The 23388-nt window shown below is 38.5% G+C and overlaps 1 protein-coding gene across 4 annotated transcripts in view; it reads right to left on the bottom strand.

The window, feature by feature from the left end:
* The window catches only part of STAG1 (stromal antigen 1), a 405253-nt gene that overhangs the window by 59954 nt on the left and 321911 nt on the right, over positions 1 to 23388 (bottom strand). For all 4 annotated transcript variants that reach the window (XM_032265673.1, XM_032265683.1, XM_032265691.1 and 1 more), the window contains one exon: positions 4408 to 4488. In XM_032265673.1, coding sequence (XP_032121564.1) covers positions 4408 to 4488 — 81 coding nt within the window. The remainder of the gene's footprint in view (positions 1 to 4407; positions 4489 to 23388) is intronic.

Here is a 23388-nt window from a genome sequence, read left to right as displayed (position 1 = left end):
TTTTTTGTAGTTTTAGTAGAGACGGGGTTTCACCATGTTGACCAGGATGGTCTCGATCTCTTGACCTCGTGATCCACCCGCCTCGGCCTCCCAAAGTGCTGGGATTACAGGCTTGAACCACCGCGCCCAGCCCCATTTTAAAATTATAGACAGAACTGATGCACATGATTACTGAATATACCTTGGACTTTAAAAAAAAACCCAACAACTTCAAAATGAAAAGAAATAACTTGAGAGACGAACATCTAAGTAAAAAAATTTCACATATGATATAAATGCACCCACAAAACTATAAATGCAAATCAAATGAATAAAGTACATAACAGATGCTGCGGCACTCTTTCTGGCATAAAGAAAATCAGTGGGTTGGGTGTAGTGGCTCATGCCTGTAATCCCAACACTTTGTGAGGCCAAGATGGGTGGATCACCTGAGGTCAGGAGTTTGAGACCAGTGTGGCCAACATGGTGAAACTCTGTCTCTACTAAAAATACAAAAATTAGTCAGGTGTGGTGGCACACCCCTGTAATACTAGCTACTCAGGAAGTGAGGCAAGAGAATTGCTTGAACCTGAGAGGCAGAGGTTGCAATAAGCCAAGATCATGCCATTGCACTCTAGCCTGGACAACAGGGCAAGATTGTCTCAAAAAAAAAAAAAAAAATAGCCAGGCGTGGTGGCACACGCCTGTAGTCCCAGCTGTTTTGGGGGCTGAGGTGGGAGGATAACCTGAGCTCAGGAGGTTGAGGCTGCAGTGAGCCACAATAGGGGGCAACCAGAATGAGACCTTGTCTCAAAAACCAAACCAAATCAGTTCTGGTAACAAAATCTGCATTGCCAATGAAATATGTAGTATGACTAATGACAAAAATGAAAGTATCTTTGATTAGGATAATGTGTTAGACAAAAATAGAGAGGCAAGGACTTTCAAATTAATTCTGCTGTAACAAGTTAAAAAATAGAAAATATTCAAAGAAGTAGATTTGAGAATAGAGATTCTCATGCCAATTATGGAATATAGTTGTAAAAAGACAAAATTTAGGCCGGGCACAGTGGCTCACACTTGTAATCCCAGCACTTTGGAAGGCCAAGGTGGGTGGATCACTTGAGATCAGGAGTTTGAAATCAGCCTGGCCAACATGGTGAAACCCATCTCTACTAAAAATACAAAAATTAGCTGGGTATGGTGACATGCCCCCTTAATTCCAGCTACTCAGGAGACTGAGGCAGGAGAATCAGTTGAACCCGGGAGGTGGAGGTTGCAGTGAGCCAAGACTTCCCCACTGGACTCCAGCCGGGTGACAGAGCAAGACTTTGTTTCCAAAAAAAGAAAAAAATTAAATTATTAATAGATATACAATGAGGAATTAACCATCCATTATGCTAAATTTTTAGGAAAGAATATATTCTAATTTACTAACTGCAATTATCAATATTTAGTCAAAATACAAATAACTCAACAAAAATGATGTCTGTAAAAAAAATCTAAAAAATCAGAATAAAAGTAATTGTGTATAATTATTAAACCCTCCCTATCAAATTTTAATACATAAATTCAGTCTCCTTTATCAAATTAAAGAACATTTCCAAAAAACATGAAAATGTAACATGGCTGAGTTTTTTTTTTTTTTTTTTTTTTTGCGACAGTCTCACTCTGTCACCCAGGCAGGAGTGCAAGTGGCACAATACTGGCTCACTACAACCTCCGCCTTCCAGGTTCAAGTTCAAGTGATTCTTGTACTTCAGTCTCCAAATAGCTAGAATTACAGACGTGTGTCACTAACGCCCAGCTAATTTTGTATTTTTAGAATACAGTTTTAAAGTGGCTTTTATTACTAATAAAAAGGTTAACTGTTATTTTTGCTTTTCAAGACTGAAATCACTAACAGAAAAAAACCAAGAGGCTAATATATTACCATTCTTCTAATTAAAAAAAAAAATTAAAAATCCAACTACTTTCCACATGCAGAGATCCTCAAATTATTACTCACAAAAAAAAAAAAAGAAAAAAATTCTTACTCTGAAAAAATAACACTTCATATCAAGATGTTGGTTCTATATGCAAATGCATTAATCATGTTTACTGGTTAAGTAGCTTCTGTTTTGAAGATATACAAATATATAATAATATCTTTATTTGGTTCTTTATCAAATGTTTGCTTTTTACTCATGTTCAAGCCTCTCATTACATGAAATAACTGAAACATTTACTTTATATTTGTGTCAGATAATTCCAATACGAACTATTTTTTTGTCTGATTCTCTTCTCTTCATGGTTGTTTTCTTTTCCTTTTTTTTTTTTTTTTTTTTGAGACAGAGTCTTGCTCTGTCACCCAGGTTAGAGTGCAATGGCGTGATCTTGGCTCACTGCAATCTCTGCCACCCAGGTTCAAGCGATGCTCCCTGTCTCAGCATCCCCGAGTCGCTGGGATTATAGGCATGCACCACCAGGCCCAGCTAATTTTTGTATTTTTAGTAGACACAGGGTTTTCCTATGTTGGTCGGGCTGTTATTTAACACCTGACCTTGTGATCTACACACCTCAGCCTCCCAAAGTGCTAGGATTTCAGGAGTGAGCCACTGAGCTTGGCCTTGAGTGATATTTTTGCTGTGTGCTCACTTTTCTTAAGATTTTATTTGTAGAAAATTCTTTAAGGCAAGTTCCTTCAGAAGAGATTTAGATATGATTCTGTTAGGTGTTTGGGGAGACCACCGCTATAGAACACTTAATCAAAATCTAAACTTCTTTTTCTTTTTTACCATAAAAATATGAATTCAGGTGAAAACCTAGGCAAAAGCTAAGTCATAAACTTTAATAGGATATTTATTTTTCCCCATTTTAATCAATGACAAATTTTTATTTTTATTTTATTATTATTATTATTATTATTATTTTTTTAAAGACAGGGTTTCACTGTGTTGGTCAGGCTGGCCTTGAACTCCCGACCTCAGGTGATCTGCCCACCTTGGCCTCCAAAATGCTTGGATTACAGGTGTGAGCCACCACGCCGGCCTCATCAATGACAAATTTTAAGACAGACTTTTTCCATATAATCCCTCAGCCACTAAATGGAACTGGAGTGGGTTTATTTCTAGTTCACCTCTGTGCTGAAAGTAGCATTTTAGGATCTCAAAATTTTCATGGAGATGTAGCCACCTATGATACATTTTAACCTGGAAAGACCTTTGACTATCTACATTAGAAAAGGTCCTCAAGGTAAAGCTGGCTTCAGTGACTTTTCTGGCTTTCTTGATCTTACTTTCATTTAATCCCTAGCCCGCATTTTTCTGTTTTGCATGGTCATGGATACATTAAAAAAAATTTTTTTTTACCCAATATTTAAGTTGTTTTTAACTTCAAGAAGGTTGTTCACTTTGTGTCCCTATATATCATATGCTAGAATCAAAAGCTAAATATTATTACCTTTCAATGATGTTGTTATTTATTTATTTATTTATTTATTTTTTGAGATGGAGTTTTGCTCATCTCCCAGGCTGGAGTACAATGATGAAATCTTGGCTCACTGCAACCTCTGCCTTTTAGGTTCAAGTGATTCTCCTGCCTCAGCCTCCTGAGTAGCTGGGATTACAGACATCTGCCACCACCTACTAATTTTTGTATTCTTTTTCTTTTTTTTTTTTTTAAGATGGAGTCTTGTTTTGTCACCCAGGCTGGAGTGTAGTGGTATGATCTGGGTTCACTGGAACCTCCACCTCCCAGGTTCAAGTGATTCTCCTGCCTCAGCCTCCCGGGGCTAAAGGTGTGCACCACCATGCCCGGCTAATTTGTGTATTCTTAGTAGAGATGAAGTTTCACCATGTTGGCCAGGCTGGTCTTGAACTCCTGACCTCAACTGATCTGTCTGCCTCAGCCTCCTGGAGTGCTGGGATTACAGGGATGAGCCACTGTGCCCAGCCTCAGTGTTATTCCTTTTAATAGCATGTTACCTATAAGAGTTCTTGCGTCGGCCGGGTGCGATGGCTCACGCCTGTAATCCTAGCACTTTGGGAGGCTGAGGTGGGTGGATCACCTGAGGTCAGGAGTTCAGGACCAGCCTGGTCATCACGGTGAAACCCCAACTTTTTTTTTTTTTTTTTTAAAAAGTTCTAGTGTTGACTACAGTGATTTTTTAGTAAGAATTTTTAATCTCTATGTGTGTGTGTAGATATATATCTATATATTTCTCTCTATATATGTACAAACAACTAGGTGTCTTTTGCTTGAAGATTTTGGCTCTTCCCAAAGCGGTAATATATACTTACTCATAAGATAAACCAAAAACTGATAATAATAATGTTTTATTAAACATTATAATAATTTATATTATACAATAACTAATAAATTAGTAAATAGTTATGCAAGGTTATTATTTCAGTAATAACCCTTCTGCCTACAGAAACTCTTACTTACTTTGGAAGGAGAACCATCTGTAATTTTCACCAACTGCCAAAGAATCGAGTAATGGGAACACTGCAGTGCTTGCACGACTATCTGTATCAAGAAAAAAAAAATTTAATGAAAAACTAAAAAAAGAGATAATCTGTTTGCACAGTACTAAGATAATATTTATCACAGTTGTTATTTTATGGTAAAGCTTCAAGTCTAAATTTTTATATAATTAATGAGAAAGAATAAAATATTTGGTTAAAAAGGACAAACGAATAGATCAATCTGGAGAACATATGGAAATAAATGTACACTGAAATAGCACTATGTCTAAACAAAAATGTAGTGTCATATTTTGCTTAATTAAATTTTTTAAAAGTAGACTTATGAAATTATTTTTATCCAAATTTTATAGTTGAAATATCTGAATCTAAAATATTTACCCACGTTTTCTAAAAAATTTCTACTTGTTTTGAAGTATTTTAATGTGAAAATAATCATATCAAAAAGTACATTTATAAGTATAAAGTTTAATGAATATAAAGCAAAAGTACTTGTGTAACCACCACCCACATCACGAAATAAAACATTGCCAGCATCTCCTTCCAATGTATCTTTCTTCTGCCAAGGGCAACAGTTATTATGAATTATTTGCGAATTGGTGTATTTTAACTCCCTAAGTCTGCATTCCTAAAGTTTTTTATACGTACTGTTGAACAATACATAAATGTAATCATACAATATGTATCACTTTGAGTCTTTTTTCATTTAACATATATTTCAGATTTATATATGTTGCATGTACCTAGAGTTCATTAGTTTTTAGTTCTGTGTAATATTTAGAATACCCCCTATTCATCTATCATTGGTAAACTTTTACACTGCTTTGAGTTTTAGTCCATTATGAATAATACTGCGATAAACACGCTTATATATGTTTTGCACGGTTACAGTATGTTTTCATTGAAGTATATGAAAAAATTCAGTCTAACAAAGTAGTTTGGAAAAAGGTATATTTTAATAACCTTTGTAGAGAACATGGATATTCCTTGGTATGACATCAATACTCCTCAGCACACTTGCAAGATAGTGAAAGTGAAAAAAAAAGCAAACAACATCTTGATCTTACCATAAAAACAGTTTTGACTTCATGGACCTGTCCTGGAAACCCCCCCAAGGATTCACGGACCACACTTTGAGAATATCAATATTATTAGGTATGCTTTATTGCAATAAGATACATCAAGTATTAAAACAAAAATATAGTAAAAGATCTATCCAAATTGGAATTCTTTTATAATATTTAATCAATTTTACTTTTCTCAATTCTGGTATTTGTTTCTCTGGAAAATACAGACACAATCCTATTCCTAACCAGCTTTAAGAACAGGACTGCTGGATCATACAGTATGTGTTTGTATAATGTTATTAGATATTCCCAAACTGTTAGCAGCTACTAGTCATTGACAGTTGCCGTATCTTCATGTTTTTACCAACACTTGATATCACATTGCTTTAAGTCTGGAAATTCTTTTACATATGGGTAGTGGTTTTAATTTACATTTCTCTAAATACAATGAGGAGAAGCATTTTTTCTTTTACTTTTTTTTGAGATGGAGTCTTGCACTGTCGCCTGGGCTGGAGTGCAATGACGCAATCCTGGCTCAGTGCAACCTCCATCTCCCGGGTTCAAGTGATTCTCCTGCCTCTGCCTCCTGAGTACCTGGGATTACAGGTGCCTGCCACCATGCCTGGCTAATTTTTGTATTTTTAGTAGAGAAGGGGTTTCACTATGTTGGCCAGGCTGGTCTCAAGCTCCTGACCTGGTGATCTGCCTGCCTCGGCCTCCCAAAGTGCTGGGATTACAGGCGTGAAGTCATTGGTGCCGGCCACTTTCTCATTTTTTATTGGCATTTAAATTTCTGTTTCCTGAAACATCTATTCAAGTCTTTTGTCTCTGTTTTCCAGAAAGATAAATATCAGAATTCAGGAAAGTAAAACTGATGAAGGATCACAATGTAAAACAGAATTCCAATTTTGATAGGTTTTTTTTTATTTCTGAGGTGTAGTCTTGCTCTGTCACCCAGACTGGAGTGCAGTGGCGCAATCTTGCCTCACTGCAACCTCCGCCTCCTGGGTTGATGCGATTCTTCTGCCTCAGCCTCCTGAGTAGCTGGGACTACAGTTGTGTGCACTACCACGCCTGGCTAATTTTTTTTTTTTTTTTTTTGTATTTTTAGTAGAGATGAGCTGTCACCATATTGGCCAGGCAAGTCTCAAACTCCTGACCTTGTGATCGGTCCACCTAGGCATCCCAAAGTACTGGGATTACAGGTATGAGCCACCATGCCGGGCCTTGAATAGGTCTTTTACTACATCTTTTGAATAAATGATGTATCTTTTTACAATAAAGCACACTTAATATTGATATTCCATTATTTATTTTATTTTTGAGACAGAGTCTCACTCAGTCACCCAGGCTGAAATGCAGTGGCGCGATCTTGGCTCACTGCCACCTCTGCCTCTGGAGTTAAAGTGAGTTTCTCCTGTCTCGACTTCCTAAGTAGCTCAGATTATAGGCGCGTGCCATGATGCCCAGCTAATTTTTGTATTTTTAGTAGAGACGGAGCGTGCACCATGTTGTTCAGGCCGGTCTTGAACTCCTGACCTCACGTGATCCACCTGCCTTGACCAAAGTGCTAGGATTACAGGTGTGAGCTACTGCGCCTGGCCAATATTCCATTATTTAATTGGTAAATTTATCTAGTATAACTATTATCTTCCTCATTTGATATACTACAAACCATAAAGGTGAACATATGTAGATAAGTTAAAAGGGAAATCAATAAGTAGAATGCTGCAGGAAGTAGTTGATAGTTTAAGCTGATTTTTCTTTTTCTTTTTTTTTTTAGATGGAGTCTTGCTCTGTCACCCAGGCTGGAGTGCAATGGCTTGATCTCGGCTCACTGCAACCTCTGCCTCCTGGGTTCAAGTGATTTTCCTGCCTCAGCCTCCCAAGTAGCTGGGATTACAGGCACGCACCACCACGCCCAGCTAATTTTTTTATTTTTAGTAGAGATGTGTTTTCACCATGTTGCTCAGGCTGGTCTTGAACTCCTGACCTTGTGATCCACCCAACTTGGTCTCCTGAAGGACTGGCATTACAGGCATGAGTCACCATGCCTAGCCCCCTTTTTTTTTTTTTTTTTTTTTTAAAGATAGAGTCTCACTCTGTCACCCAGGCTGAAGTGCAATGATGTGGTCTTAGCTCACTGCAGCCTCTGCTTCCCAGGTTCAAGTGAGTCTCCTGCCTCAGCCTCCCAGGTAGCTGGGACTACAGGTGCCTGCCACCACACCTGGCTAATTTTTATATTTTTAGTAAAGATGGGGTTTCACTATGTTGGCCAGGCTGGTCTCGAATTCCTGTCCTCGTGACACATCAAAAGTGCTGGGATTACAGGCGTGAGCCACTGCACCTGGACTAGTTGATTTTACTTTAAAATTTTCATGTTTCCAGCTAGGTGCGGTGGTTCACATCTGTAATCCCAGCACTTTGGGAGGCCAAGGTGGGCAGATATCTGATGTCAGGAGCTCAAGACGAGCCTGGCCAACATGGTGAAACCCCATCTCAACTAAAAATACAAAAAATTACCAGGCATCATGGCACATTTCTGTAGTTCCAGCTACTTGGAGGCTGGGGCAAGAGAATCACTTGAATCTGGGAGGTGGAGGTTGTAGTGAGTCGAGATCATGCCACGGCACACCAGTCTGGGTAACAGAGTGTGACTCTGTCTAAAAAAGAAAAAAAAAATAATAAATTTTCAGTTTTCAGATCACTCAAGCAAAAGATATTTCCAACGTGCCCTGACAGTAACTCTTAAGAATTAGAGGTATGACGAATGACCTGGCCCTGGGTGCGGTGGCTCACATCTGTAATCCCTGAACTTTGGGAGGCCAAGGTGAGTGGATCACCTGAGGTCAGGAGTTGGAGACCAGCCTGGCCAACATGGCAAAACCCCATCTCTACTAAAAATACAAAAATTAGCCAAGCATGGTGGCACATGTCTGAAATCTTGGTTACTAGGGAGGCTGAGGCAGGAGAATGACTTGAACTGGGGAGGCAGAGGTTGCAGCGAGTCAAGATCACCTCAGTGTACTCCAGCCTGGGCAACAGAGTGAGAGACTGTCTTGGAAAAAAAAAAAAAAGAATTACAGGAATGAGTGGTGCTGCCTTTGGTGCAACATTAATCAGATGATGTCAGGATTTTACTAAACATAATAATTAAATGACTCATGTCAGAATGCAGAAAATAAAGTATCGAAACACTGTCAAGTTATAAACATTAGTGCTAAACAAATCACCCTAATACATTTAGAAGATGTTCAAGGGTCCTGAGATACCTTAAGATAAATTCTAAATTACAGTATTAAGTACAATGGTAATGACGTCTGCAAGGAAAGAAAAGACAAGATTTAAAAAATTCCCTTGAATTTGAAACAACCCTATTTGTTAAATTACTAAAAAAGTGATATATAAATAATAATCAATGGGAAATTAAGCTGGAAAAGAGTAATGTTGAAGAAGAAATGCTTTATTTTGGTTATATCCTTGTCCTACTAATTATAAATATCACTTTCTTTCCTTCTAATTTTCTATTATCCTATGCTAGAAATATTTCAAGCTATTCCATAGTTTTAAAGAAGTTTCTTTTCGGGGTTACGAGGGAACAGAGACACTTGGTTGTCCCATTACATGTTTCAAATAAAGAATTACCCTTCCAATCTGTTTCACACATTGGTATTCCTTTTAAGTTTACTTTTAAAGGGACTCCACTGCATTACCTTAAAATAAAAAGCTTGCTCTTATTGACTGGGAAACATTCTGCTTTCTCACAGACATAATTCTATAATATAGCTGATCAGACACCAAAAGAAAATTTAGAACTTCTCCTTTCAAGCTTTACTATTAGCCATTTTGGTATTTTATCCTTCACATCAGCAATGTTATCCTAATATGTCCACAAGTCATTATTCAATAACTTCATCTTTCTGGAGGACAAATGAAACAAAAAACAAGGAATATAAAATTGAGAAAGGGAGGCCACTGTTGTAATCTTTGAGTACCAAACTACTGCCTTTGATTAACATTGCTCTGAGCCTGCAGAGGATCATCATATGACAGTAAGTATCTGTTAACTAATAATTTCTTCCAACCCACCTTCTTTGTCCTCCTGTTTCCATGAAAAAATGTTGTTCCTGGAAAGAAATGCTAATGTGTATTGTACATTTCTAGGCAAATTAAGAAGTAGGAGTGCCCTTTCTATCTTCTCCTGTCTGCCAGGACACCAATACCCCAGGAAAACTATGGTCCTTGAAAGACTGGGGGAGCAGTGACACCCTACTTCCCCTAATGATACTTTATGGTTATGAATGTGAGAAATAAATTTCTACTATGTTAAACCCTGAGATTTCGAAATTAATTGATTATAGCAGCCAGTACTACTTTAATCAAAATAAAATTCTTATTAGCCCCTTTCCTTGATAATTGCTTTTATCTCTTTAAAAGAACTATAGCTTTTTATCTCCGACTAACTGGTTGAATCAGTGAGAATCATTCAGCTTGTGGCTAATGACAGGAACCACACATCTTGAAGATTAATTTTATTATTAACGTAAAGCTTCTGAAATGTTTAAGTTCAGAAAACTAAATTTACATGGAAAATAAAGTATGAATTAAGACTAGAGAATAACAGTAATGAAAATGATTATGCATATATGGTTGTGTGTATACATGCATATTATCTACACCTATAAGATATGTTTAAAATTCTAAAAATTCACATAATGACAGTGGAAAATGTGGGCTCTTCTACTTTTCTGTTGGCAAGGGACATTAAATAGAAGAAAGCTCAAACTTTTTAGTGAACATACACATCATAAAAGAGTGAACTAAACTTAATTGTATCTGATAGTCAATACTGGTCTATCATTTTTAGACTGGGTTAATATGAGTGACAATTAACATCCTCTTCAAAATGAGCCTTTAGATGCAAATAAATAATAAATATGGCTCTCGCAAAGAAGATATAAGGCTGAAAAATAAACACATGAAAAAATATCTTTTTTTTTTTTGAAATGGAGTTTTGCTCTTTTTGCCCAGGCTGGAGTCCAACAGTGCAATCTCGGCTCACTGCAACCTCCGCCTCCCGGGTTCAAGCGATTCTCCTCCCTCAGCCTCCTGAGTAGCTGGGATTACAGGCATGCACCACCAAGCCCAGTTAATTTTTTTTGTATTTTTAGTTGAGACTGGGTTTCTCTTTTTTTTTTAGTAGAGAGGGGGTTTCACCGTGTTGACCAGTGTGAGCCACCTCACCTGGCTGAGACAGGGTTTCTCCATGTTGGTCAGGCTGGTCTCAAACTCCACACCTGAGGTGATCCACCTGCCTCGGCCTCCCAAAGTGCTGGGATTACAGGCAAGAGCCACCACGCTCAGCTTTTTTTTTTTGTTGTTTTTGAGACGGAGTCTCTCTGTCACCAGGCGGGAGTGGAGTGGTGTGATCTCAGCTCACTGCAACCTCTGCCTCCCATCTGCAAGCCATTCTTGTGCCTCGGCCTCCCAAGTAGGTAGGTTTACAGATGTGTGCTACCACGCCCAGCTAATTTTTAAATTTTTAGTAGAGATGGGGTTTTGCCATGTTGGCCAGGCTGGTCTCAAAATTCCTGGACTCAAGGGATTCACCTGTCTCGGCCTCCCAAAGTGCTGGGATTATAGGTGTGTGCCAACACACCCAGCCTTAACACCTTTAGTATCAGGAAAAAATATGTTAGGCCGGGTGTGGTGGTTCATGCATGTAATCCCAGCACTTTGGGAGGCCAAGGTGGGTGGATCGCTTGAGCCCAAAAGTTCAAGACCAGCCTGGACAATGTGGTGAACAATGTTGCTACTAAAAATACACAAAATTAGCTGAGTGTGGTGGTAGGCGTCTGTAATCCCAAATCACACCACTGCATTCCAGCCTAGGTGACAGAATAAGACTCTGTCTCAAAAAAAAAAAAAAAAAAAAAGAAAAAGAAAAATATGTTAAAAGCATAATGAAATACTGCTATACTACTATATACTTAGAAGGATAGCTAAAGTAAAAATTAAAAATTATCAAGTACCAATGAGGATACACAATAACTGAAGCTCAAAGCTCATATATTGATGGCAAGAATGCAGAATGGTATATCCACTCTGGAAAATGGTTTGGCGTTTCAAATAAAATTAAATATATACTTACCATAAATCCTAGCAATTTTACTCCCGGGCATTTACTTAATAGAAAGTAATATTTATGTTCAGACAAAAATTTGTATACAAATATTCATGACAGACTTAGGACAGCCAAATGCTGGACACAACTCAATGTCCTTCAGTGGCTGGATGGATAAAACAAACTTATGTATCCACACAATGGAATATTACTTAGCAGTAAAAAGGAATGAACTTTGACTCACACAACTTGAATTAATCTCAAAAATATTATTTTCAGGGAAGACATTATGCTCAGTGAAAGACATTATGCTCTAAAGGGTTACAGACTGTATTTATTTGAAAATCTTAGACGAAACGATAGTAATGAAAAAAATCATTGATGTCCAGGAGTTTCAGGTGGTATGAGTATATGTCTATAAAAGGATAGCATGAAGAAGTCTTCTGAGATGAGGAAACTGTTCTGTATCTTGATTGTGGTGATCACTACAAAAATCTAAACATGTTAAAATTCTTAAGACTGTACATAAAAAGAAAAATTAGTCAATTTTGTTGTATAATAATTAAAAATAATATGGCAGAGTAAAGTTCACAGTAACATTTTTAAGGAAATGTTAAGAAATGCACACTGATGCAAATCTTAAGTGATATAAGTAGCAAACGATTTAGTAAAGAGAAAAGATTCATAAATTCTAGGAAATGGGAAATTATCCAATGTACTGTATTATTAGCAGGACACTATATCATAAATTAAAAAATAAAAACTATCATTAGAAGCGTGAAAAATTCAAGTAAAAAATTCAAGCAGTTAAAAGGTTAACTTCTGAAATTTAAAGAACTAAAAGATTTCTCAAAGAATGGATTACGAGGCAGGCTAACGCACATTAATCCTTGGCAATTCAAGACCCTGAAATTTTACTGTCAAGCTTACATATAAATTCCATGTATTCGAAACAAGGAAGAGTAAAAAGGAAAATCATATGTCACCAGTCTGGTGTAGAGATTATATTCTCTTTTTGCAATCTCTCTCTCTCTCTCTTTTTTTTTTTTTTTGAGACAAAGTTTTGCTTTTGTTGCCCAGGCTGGAGTGCAATGGTGTGATCTCAGCTCAATGCAACCTCTGGCTCCTGGGTTCAAGCTATTCTCCTGCTTAAGCCTAGAGTAGCTGGGATTACAGGCATGTGCTACCATGCCTGGCTCAATTTTTGTATTTTTAGTAGAGATGGGGTTTCACCACATTGGCCAAGCTGGTCTCGAACTCCTGACCTCAGGTTATCCACCGGTCTTGGCCTCCCAAAGTGCTGGAATTATAGGCGTCAGCCACTGCACTTGGCTTGTAATAGCTCCTTATATTTATCTCCAAAAGGAGGTTTGGTATATAGTGGGAAGCACACTGGACCAGGAGTTCACATCACAAAACCTCAGTTCTATTCTTAAGAGTTCATGGACACTAGCTTTTTCTCCCTGAACACACTATAGGCTGCAGTATCAAACAAGATCTTGCTATATCTATTCTGAATGATCGGCTCAAAATACATCAATGAGCAGTTTCTGCTGGTGACCTTGCAAACTGAGAATAACACAAGCAAATGGTTATCCAAACAATGTGCACAACGCCTAAACCATCTTAAACCATTAAAACAGTAACATGGCACTTTTGTGCAGACAAAATCATGATCCTCATAAAAGAGGGGGCATACTTATAATACAAGGTAAGAATAATTACTTGAAGAACAAATCAAAGTGAAATGAATGACTTGTGCAAACAAATCTCAAAGATTTAAATCTAAAAAAATAAGGTTATTAGAAGAAGAAAAAGTTGAATATTTAAATGATTAGGAAATGTAGGGAAAGGAAACGTATGAGAAAGTAAAAAATAACAGAAAACAACAATTCTGATTATATACAAAGAAAGAAAATTTATATATCACATAATATGATGTATATATAATAAAATTCCTACTGGTAAAGCATGTAAGGAAATGACAAATGGTTAAGAACATTAATATGGAAAAAAAGCTTATAGGTCGGGCATGGTGGCTCATGCCTATAATCCCAGCACTTTGGGAGGTCAAGGCGGGTGGATCACGAGGTCAAGAGATCAAGATGATCCTGGCCAACATGGTGAAACCCAATCTCTACTAAAAATACAAAAATTCGCTGGGTGGGGTGGTGTGCACCTGTAGTCCCAGCTGCTCGGGAGGCTGAGGCAGGAGAATCACTTGAACCTGGGAGACAGAGGTTGCAGTGAGCTGAGATTGCGCCACTGCACTTCAGTCTGGTGACAGAGCAAGACTGTCTCAAACAAAACAAAACAAAACAAAACAAAACAAAACAAAACAACCCTAATACAGGAAAAAAGCTTATACATTAAAATGAAACTAGAGATTTGATGTGGAGCACTCTGCTTATAGTTAACGATACTGTGCTGTATACTTAAAAATTTATTAAGAAGGCTGGGTACAATGGCCTACTCCTGTAATCCCAGCACTTTGGGAGGCTCAGGCGGGAGGATTGCTTGAGTCCAGGAGTTTGAGATCAGCCTGGGCAACATAGTGAGACCTATCTCTTAAAACATTTTTTTAAATCCTCATGTTATGCTTTTTAAACCACAATAAAACACACACACACACTCACATACAGAGGCAAAGCATAAGGTAACTTTACAGATGTATATAATAATCTTAGTACATAAATATTCCGAGATATAAATGTATGAAGATATAAAGCAGCAATCATTTAAAAGATACCAAAATGAAAGATGGCAATTTGTCAGTATCTGAACTGTCACTGTTAAATATCAAACAGATATTTATTCAGTACATAAGCTTTCCACTAGACATACGGGCTTAAAATATAATCCCATATCTAATGAAAAGATAAAAAAAGAACCAACTGCAGCAGTTTATTAATAATAATTGGTTTGATAAAATATACACATACAAGATCAGGAGCTGACAGCTAAGAAGAAGGACTCACATTTTGGCCAGGGAGAGAGAATGACAACGGTTAAGAAAAACTTCCTAGAGAAGTAACCACCTATATCAAATCTTGACAGAAAATATGTAAGATTTAATATGGCAACAAAGGGACAATACGAGGAAAGGAATGGAAATTTCAAAGAATGCTTGACTGACAAACTGTGAACAGGATGATACAGCCTAACTGTAAGCACAAACTCAGATTGGATCAGAAAAACTGGATCACACAGGGCCTTAAAGGAGGGAGGGTAATCATGCCTCCTGGTTTAGGCCTATTTCCTGGAATAATCATTTGTAGTATTCCTTCACTTTTAAAAGAATACTCATTTAAAATAATTTTCATTTAAAAGAATACTCATATGGTCACCTTACCATGAAAAAAATCTGGATGCTATCCTAAAAATGTTAGGAAATGTACAAAAGAGTAACATGATCAGATGTTTTAGAAATATGACTATAGCAACGGCAAAGGGAAGTGACCTTATCTGTTCCTTGTTAGCTTTATAGATGTAATATTTGATACATTAGAAATAATTGTAAAGCATAAGAAAACATATGAGCAGACCATTAAATTTAATAACTAGTATAGGCCGGGTGCGGTGGCTCAAGCCTGTAATCCCAGCACTTTGGAAGGCCGAGGCGGGTGGATCACGAGGTCAAGAGATCGAGACCATCCTGGTCAACACAATGAAACCCCGTCTCTACTAAAAATACAAAAAATTAGCTGTGCATGGTGACGCGTGCCTGTAATCCCAGGTACTCAGGAGGCTGAGGCAGGAGAATTGCCTGAACCCAGGAGGCGGAGGTTGCGGTGAGCCGAGATCGCGCCATTGCACTCTAGCCTGGGTAAGGAGAGCGAAACTCTGTCCCGAAAAAAAAAAAAAAAAGAACTAGTATAATCCCAATAGCTTTGCATCCACCTAATGAACATTTTTCCTATTCTTTACCACAGCTAAACAACGGTACTAAACTTTATGTAATTCATGCCCCTGCTCTTGAAAAATACAGCTTTATGACATATATACAATATTAGATGATACATTAATTTTACTGGATTGGGGGCTTTAAAAAATGGTGTTGTGGCCTGACGTGGTGGCTCATGCTTATAATCTCAGAACTTCTGGAGGCCTAGGTGGGTGGGAAGCTTGAGGTCAGGAGGTTGAGACCAGCCTGGCGGCTCATGTCTATAATCCTGGCACTCTGGGAGGCCAAGGTGGGTGGGTCACCTGAGGTCAAGAGTTCAAGACCAGCGCCTGGCAAGCATGGAGAAACCCCATCTCTACTAAAATTACAAAAAGTAGTCAGGTGTTATGGCGCACGCTTGTAATCCCAACTACTTGGGAGGCCGAGGCAGGAGAATCGCTTGAACCTGGGAGGCGGAGGTATTAGTGAGCTGAGATCGCACCACCGCACTCCAGCCTGGGCTTGAGTGAGAATCCATCTCAAGAAAAAAAAAAATGGTGTTGCACCACATGTAGTCTTCAGAGAGATGTACTTCACCCTAGCCACGCCTTTTAAGGACCTATGAAGATTTAAAAAAATACACAAATGTTTATGTTACACACCTGAATATTCAGCCAAAAGAAAAATAACTTTAAAAAAATATATTTTAATTTAAATAAGTAATTTTTACAATAATTATGTAACTCTGAGTTTTAGACCAGAGAACTGAAATAAAAGAATAGATTACATCAATCTTTCCTATGGGTCTTGGTTCAGAAATTTCCGTTATGTTTTCTTTTATTTATATGACTGTATTTTGATCTGACATCCATCTATCTATCTATCTAATCTATCTTATCTATCTATCTATCTGTCTGTCTGTCTGTCTGTCTGTCTATCTGCCTGTCTGTCTGTCTATCTGTCTATCTAATCTATCTATTTATCTATCTATCTGAGACGGAGTTTCACTCCGTCTGTTGTCCAGGCTGGAGTACAATGGTGCGATCTCAGCTCATCACAACCTCCGCCTCCTGGGTTCAAGTGATTTTCCTGCTTCAGCCTCCCAAGGAGCTGGGATTACAGGCATGTCACCATGCCCAGCTAATTTTGTATTTTTAGTAGAGATGGGGTTTCTTCATGTTGGTGAGGCTGGTCTTGAACTCCTGACCTCAGGTGATCCTCTACCTCCCAAAGTGCTGGGATTACAGGCGTGAGCCACCACGCCCCGCCAGGTCTGATTGTTTTCTAAACCTGAAAATACAAAATGGTCTGGCTTTGAAATGACCTTCATTAAACATGAGAAATAATTACTCTTCTCCTTTTATTTACATCCTTTATTAAAAAATAAAGTTATATATATATAAAAATATTGTTTTTAACATAATGTTCTGTATTAAAAAATGCAGTCATGTCACCACCAAAGCAATCAAGATATAGAAATTTCTATCATTTCTCAAAGCCCCCTGCCCACCCTAGATCTGTTTTCTGCATCTATAGTTTTCTCTTTTCAAGAATGTATAATGAAATCATACAGTAGGTAGTTATGTGCATCTGGTGTCTTTGACTTTGTACAATGCATATGAAATCTGACCATGTTCTTTTTTTTTTTGAGACTGGGTCTCCCTTTGTCACCCAGGCTGGAGGGAGTGGTGCAGTCTCGGCTACCACAGCCTCCACTTCCTGGGCTCAAGCAATCTTCCCACCTCAGCTCCCCCAAGTAGCTGAAACTAAAAAAGGTGGACCGCCACGCCCAGCTAATTTTTTATAGAGATGGCATCTTGACATGTGGCCCACGCTGGTCTCAAACTCCTGAAGTTCAAGCAGTCTGTCCGCCTTGGCTTCCCAAAGTGTTAGGATTACAGGCATGAGCCACCACACTTGGACCAAATTCTCCCATTGTTGTTCTGTCACCAGCTCCTTCCATTTTTATTGCTCAGAAGTATTCTGTTGTATGAGGTGCTGCAATTTGTTTCTATATATTTATCAGCTGACAGATATTTTAGTTATTTGTAATTTTTAGCAATTACACATGCTACAAACATTCAAGAATAGGTTTTTATGTGAACCTAAGTTTTCATTTCACTTGGATAAACACTCAGGAGAGGGGCTGCCTTGTTACATAAGTGTATACGTAACTTTATTTAAAAACTGCCTAAATATTTTCCAAAATGGCTGTGCTATTTTGCATTCCCACCAGCAATGCATAAGAGTTTCAACTGCTTTGTATCCTTTTAGCATTATTACTAGTTATTACTGTTTTTTTCTTTGGCCTTTTTATAGATTTGTAATGCCATCTTATTGTTATAATTTACATTTCTCCAATAACTAAATGACTAATGATACTGAATTTCTTTTCATGTGCTTATTTGCCACCCATCTTTGGTGAAGTATTTATTCAACTCTTTGATTGTATATCTAGAAGATCCCATCGTCTCAGCTCAAAATCTCCTAAAACAGATAAGCAACTTCAGCAAAGTCTCAGGATACAAAATCAATGTGCAAAAATCACAAGCATTCCTATACACCAATAACAGACTTAAAGAAAGCCAAAACAAGAACAAACTGCCATTCACAAATGCCACAAAGAGAATAAAATACCTAGGAATACAACTAACAGAAAATGTAAAGGACCTCTTCAAGGAGAACCACAAACCACTGCTCAATGAAATAAGAGAGGACACAAACAAATGGAGACACATTTCATGTTCATGGTTAGGAAGAATCAGTATCGCGAAAATGGCCATACTGCCCAAAGTAACTTACAGATTCAACACTATCCCCATCAAGCTACCAATGACCTTCTTCACAGATCTGGAAAAAGCCACCTTAAACTTCATATGGAACCAAAAGAGAGCCCGCACAGCCAAGTCAATTCTAAGCAAAAAGAACAAAGCAGGAGGCATCACACTACCGGACTTCTAACTATACTACAAGGCTACAGTAATCAAAACAGCATGGTACTGGTACCAAAACAGAGATATAGACCAATGTAACAGAACAGAGGCCTCAGAGGCAACGCAACACATCTAAAACCATCTGATCTTTGACAAACCTGACAAAAACAAGCAATGGAGAAAGGATTCCCTGTTTAATAAATGGTGTTGGGCAAACTGGCTAGTCATGTGCAGAAAGCAGAAACTGGACCCCTTCCTGACACCTTACACTAAAATCAACTCCAGATGGATTAAAGACTTAAACCTAAGTCCTAACACCATAAAAACCCTAGAAGAAAATCTAGGCAAAACCATTCAGGACATAGGCATAGGCAAGGACTTCATGACCAAAACACCAAAAGCAATGGCAACAGAAGCCAAAATAGACAAATGGGACCTAATCAAACTCCACAGCTTCTGCACAGCAAAAGAAATAGTCATTAGAGTGAATCGGCAACAAACAGAATGGGAGAAAATTTTTGCAGTTTACCCATCTGACAAAGGGCTGATACCCAGAATCTACAAAGAACTAAAACAGATTTACAAGAAAAAAACAAGCCCATTGAAAAGTGGGTGGAGAACATGAACAGACACTTTACAAAAGAAGACATACGTGAGGCCAAGAAACATATGAAAAAATGCTCATCATCACTGGTCATTAGAGAAATGCAAATCAAAACTACATTGAGATACTATCACACACCAGTTAGAATGGTGATCATTAAAAAATCTGGAGACAACAAATGCTGGAGAGGATGTGGAGAAATAGGAACACTTTTACACTGTTTGTGGGAGTGTAAATTAGTTCAACCATTGTGGAGGACAGTGTAGCGATTCCTCAAGGACCTAGAAATAGAAATTCCATTTGACCCAGCAATCCCATTACTGGGTATATATCCCAAAGGATTATAAATCGTTCCACTATAAGGACACATGCACACCAGTGTTCACTGCAGCACAGTTTACAACAGCAAAGACCTGGAACCAACCCAAATGCCCATCGATGACAGACTGGACAGGGAAAATGTGGCACATATACACCATGGAATATTATGCAGCCATCAAAAATGATGAATTTGTGTCCTTTGTAGGGACATTGATGAACCTGGAAACCATCATTCTCAGCAAACTGACACAAGAACAGAAAATCAAACACCGCATGTTCTCACTCATAGGCTGGTGTTGAACAGTGAGAACACATGGACACAGGGAGGGGAGCAACACACACTGGGGTCTGTCGGGAGGAAACAGGGGAGGGACAGCGGGGGGTGGGGAGTTGGGGAGAGATAGCATGGGGAGAAATGCCAGATATAGGTGATGGGGAGGAAGGCAGCAAATCACACTGCCATGTGTGTACCTATGCAACAATCTTGCATGTTCTTCACATGTACCCCAAAACCTAAAATGCAATAAAAAAATAAATAAAATTAAATTAAAAAAAAATTCGGATAAGTTGCTGAAAAAAAAAATGGGTTGTTTTAATTTCTTCGAACTTGTTTTTTTGAGATAGAGTTTCCATCTGTCACCCAGGCTGGAGTGCAGTGGCACAATCCCAGTTCACTGCAGCCTTAAACTCCTAGGCTTGAGTAATCCTTCCAACCTGGCATCCTGAGTAACTGCAACTGCAAGTGTATGCCACACGGTCCAGTTAATCTAAAAAAATTTTTTTGTAGACAGGCTTTCGCCATCTTGCCCAGGATGGTCTCAAACTCTGGGCTCAAGTGATCTTCTTGCCTCAGCCTCCCAAAATGTTGGAATTACCGGCGTGAGCCACCATGCTCAGACTGATTTCTTTCATTAATGTTTTATACTTTTCAGCATACAGATCTTGCACATAATTTTTTAGATTTATACCTAAGTATTTCATGTTTTTGGTGCTATTGTAAATAATACATTTCATAAAATCACTTTTCAATTGTTCATTCCTAAATAATTTTTTATTTTTTTTTTCAGACAGAGTTTCACTCTTGTTGCCCAGGCTGGAATGCAATGGCATGATCTCGGCTCACTGCAACCTCTGCCTCCCAGGTTCAAGCGATTCTCCTGCCTCAGCCTCTGGAGTAACTAGGATTACAGGCATGTGCCACCATGTCTGGCTAATTTTGTATTTTTAATAGAGACTGGGTTTCTCCATGTTGGTCGGGCTGGTCTTGAACTGCCAACCTCAGGTGATCCACCTGCCTTGGCCTCCTAAAGTGCTGGGATTACAGGCATGAGCCACTGCGTCCGGCAATTGTTTTTAACTTTATTTTCCAGAGACAGAGTCTCACTCTATTGCCCAGACTGGAGTGCAGTGGTGCGATCTTGGCTCACTGCAACCTCTGCCTACCAGGTTCAAGTCATTCTCATGCCTCAGCCTCCCAAGTAGCTGGGACTACAGGTGTGTGCCACCATGCCGAGCTAATTTTTGTATTTTTGGTAAAGACAGAGTTTCACTGTATTGGACATGTTGGTCACAAACTCTTCACCTCAGGTGACCTGCTCACCTCAGCCTCCCAAAATGTTGGGATTACAAACGTGAGTGACTGCGCCCAGCCTGTATTTTAATTTAAAAAACATTAGATGTGCATGGTAAAATATTGAACAGTATATAACTGGTGTACAATTCAAATTAAATTTCTTGCCCACTAAAGATCTCTAGTTTTCTACTGAGAAAGGCACTGTTAATAGTTTTTATGGAACATTCAAAAATAAGTTTCAACTAAACCTATCTATTTAGAAATCTTCTCATCATCCTTTATCCTGCAGTATTTAACTGGTTCTCTGTAGATGAACATGTAGAATGTTTTAAGTTTTAAATATTCATAAATGCTACAATGAACATATCTGAATCTAAACATATCCAAGTGTATATTTATAGTCTAAATTCCTGGAACCACAAATCCTCAGAGAAAGGTAGGTCCACTTTCAATTTTGATAGAGATTGGCAAGTAACCTATTCATAAAACAGTATTTGAGAGTAGTCAGGTATTTTTTTAAAAAAACATTGTCAGACTTTCTCATGCATACACATAGTTCAGAGTTACTGCAACAGAGCCTCGACTCGAGAGAGGGTGAAAGTGAGATTACTGTAACAGAAAGGTTCTGATGTGGTCCACAAAAAAAAAAAAAAAAAAAAAAAATTAGGTTGGTGCAAAAGTAATTGCAGTTTTTGCCATTAAAAGTAATGACATTACTTTTATGGTGTAAAAGTAATTGCGGTTTTTGACATTAATTAATGTCAAAAACCGTAATTACTTTTGCACCAACATATATAAGGGATTAAACTAAATATTTGGTAATAGGGCTAAAAGAGTATTGAAAGAAGATATTCAGAGGGTAGAATTTATAAAAAACCATCAAGAGCCTCATAAGATGAAGGATTACTTGTAGTACACCATTATATCCTCAGGACCTGGCACTCAAATGCATTTTTGGTAAATAATGACAAGGTAGACAGCAAGGTAGATGTACAGTGTGTGTGTTGATGAAGAAAAGGGAGGCATTAACCTAGATTTATATCTTTTTGACTTCGGAGTCTAGAAAGATAAAAAATGGATAGAGGAATACTAAGAGGTTTTGATATAGTATTAACAAGGAATAATCAGAAATATTTAACAATTTCTAAGCTCAGTCATGGAAATAACTGTAGTCTTCTAAGAAAAGCATGATTCTATCAACATAAATAACATAAATAGTAAGTCACAAGCTGGGTGTGGTGCCTCACACCTGTAATCCCAGCACTTTGTGAGGCTGAGACGGGTTGATCACCTGAGGTCAGCAGTTCGAGACGAGCCTGGCCAACATGGAATACCCTGTTTCTACTAAAAATACAAAAATTCGCTGGCCGTGGTGGCAGGCACCTGTAGTCCCAGCTACTCAGGAAGCTGAGGCAGGAGAACTACTTGAACCTGGGAGGTGGAGGCTGCAGTGTGCTGAGATCACACTACTATACTCCAGCCTGGGTGACCGAGCAAGACTCCATCTCAAAAATAAAATAAAATAAAATCAAAATAATAAATAGTAAGTCACCATCTATCCAAAAACCAATAACCACTATTGGTTTAAATATGACTACTTTTTGTTTTGTTTTATTTTGTTTGAGATAGTCTCACCCAGGCTGGAGTGCAGTGGCATGATCTTGGCTCACTGCAACCACTGCCTCCCAGATACAAGCGATCTTCCCACCTCAGCATCCTGAGTAGCTGGGATCACAGGAGCATGCTACCATGCTCAGCCAGTTTTTCTATTTTTAGTATAGATGGGGTTTTGTCATGTTGCCCAGGCTGGTCTCAAACTCCTGGTCTCAATCATCTACCCGCCTTGGCCTCCCAAAGTACTAGGATTACAGGTATGAGCCACTATGCCCACCCAAAATGTGACAACATATGTTCCTTGTGAAGAACATGTTCATGTCTAGCACATTATGATGGATTAAACACCAGCATTTAATCTCTCTCCATAATTGTCATTAAAACAACATAAAAAGATATCTGAAAAAAAAAAAAATACAGCTGGGTGCTGTTGCTCATGTCTGTAATGCCAGCATTTGGTTGGCAGTGGTGGGAGGATCTCACTTGAGCCTAGGAGTTCCAGGCCAGCTTGGGCAACACAGTAAGATCCCATCTCTATGAAGTATTCCTTTTAAAAATTAGCTGGGGCTGGGCACAGTGGCTCACGCCTGTAATCCCAGCACTTTGGGAGGCCGAGGCGGGTGGATCACGAGGTCAAGAGATCGAGACCATCCTGGTCAACACGGTGAAACCCCGTCTCTACTAAAACTACAAAAAAATTAGCTGGGCATGGTGGCGCGTGCCTGTAATCCCAGCTAGTCGGGAGGCTGAGGCAGGAGAATTGCCTGAACCCAGGAGGCGGAGGTTGCGGTGAGCCGAGATCGCGCCATTGCACTCCAGCCTCC

Source organism: Sapajus apella, unplaced genomic scaffold (genome assembly GCF_009761245.1).
Source record: "Sapajus apella isolate SASKATOON/1434 unplaced genomic scaffold, GSC_monkey_1.0 scaffold4, whole genome shotgun sequence".
NCBI lineage: Eukaryota > Metazoa > Chordata > Mammalia > Primates > Cebidae > Sapajus > Sapajus apella.
This window is presented reverse-complemented; position numbering and strand designations above follow the sequence as displayed.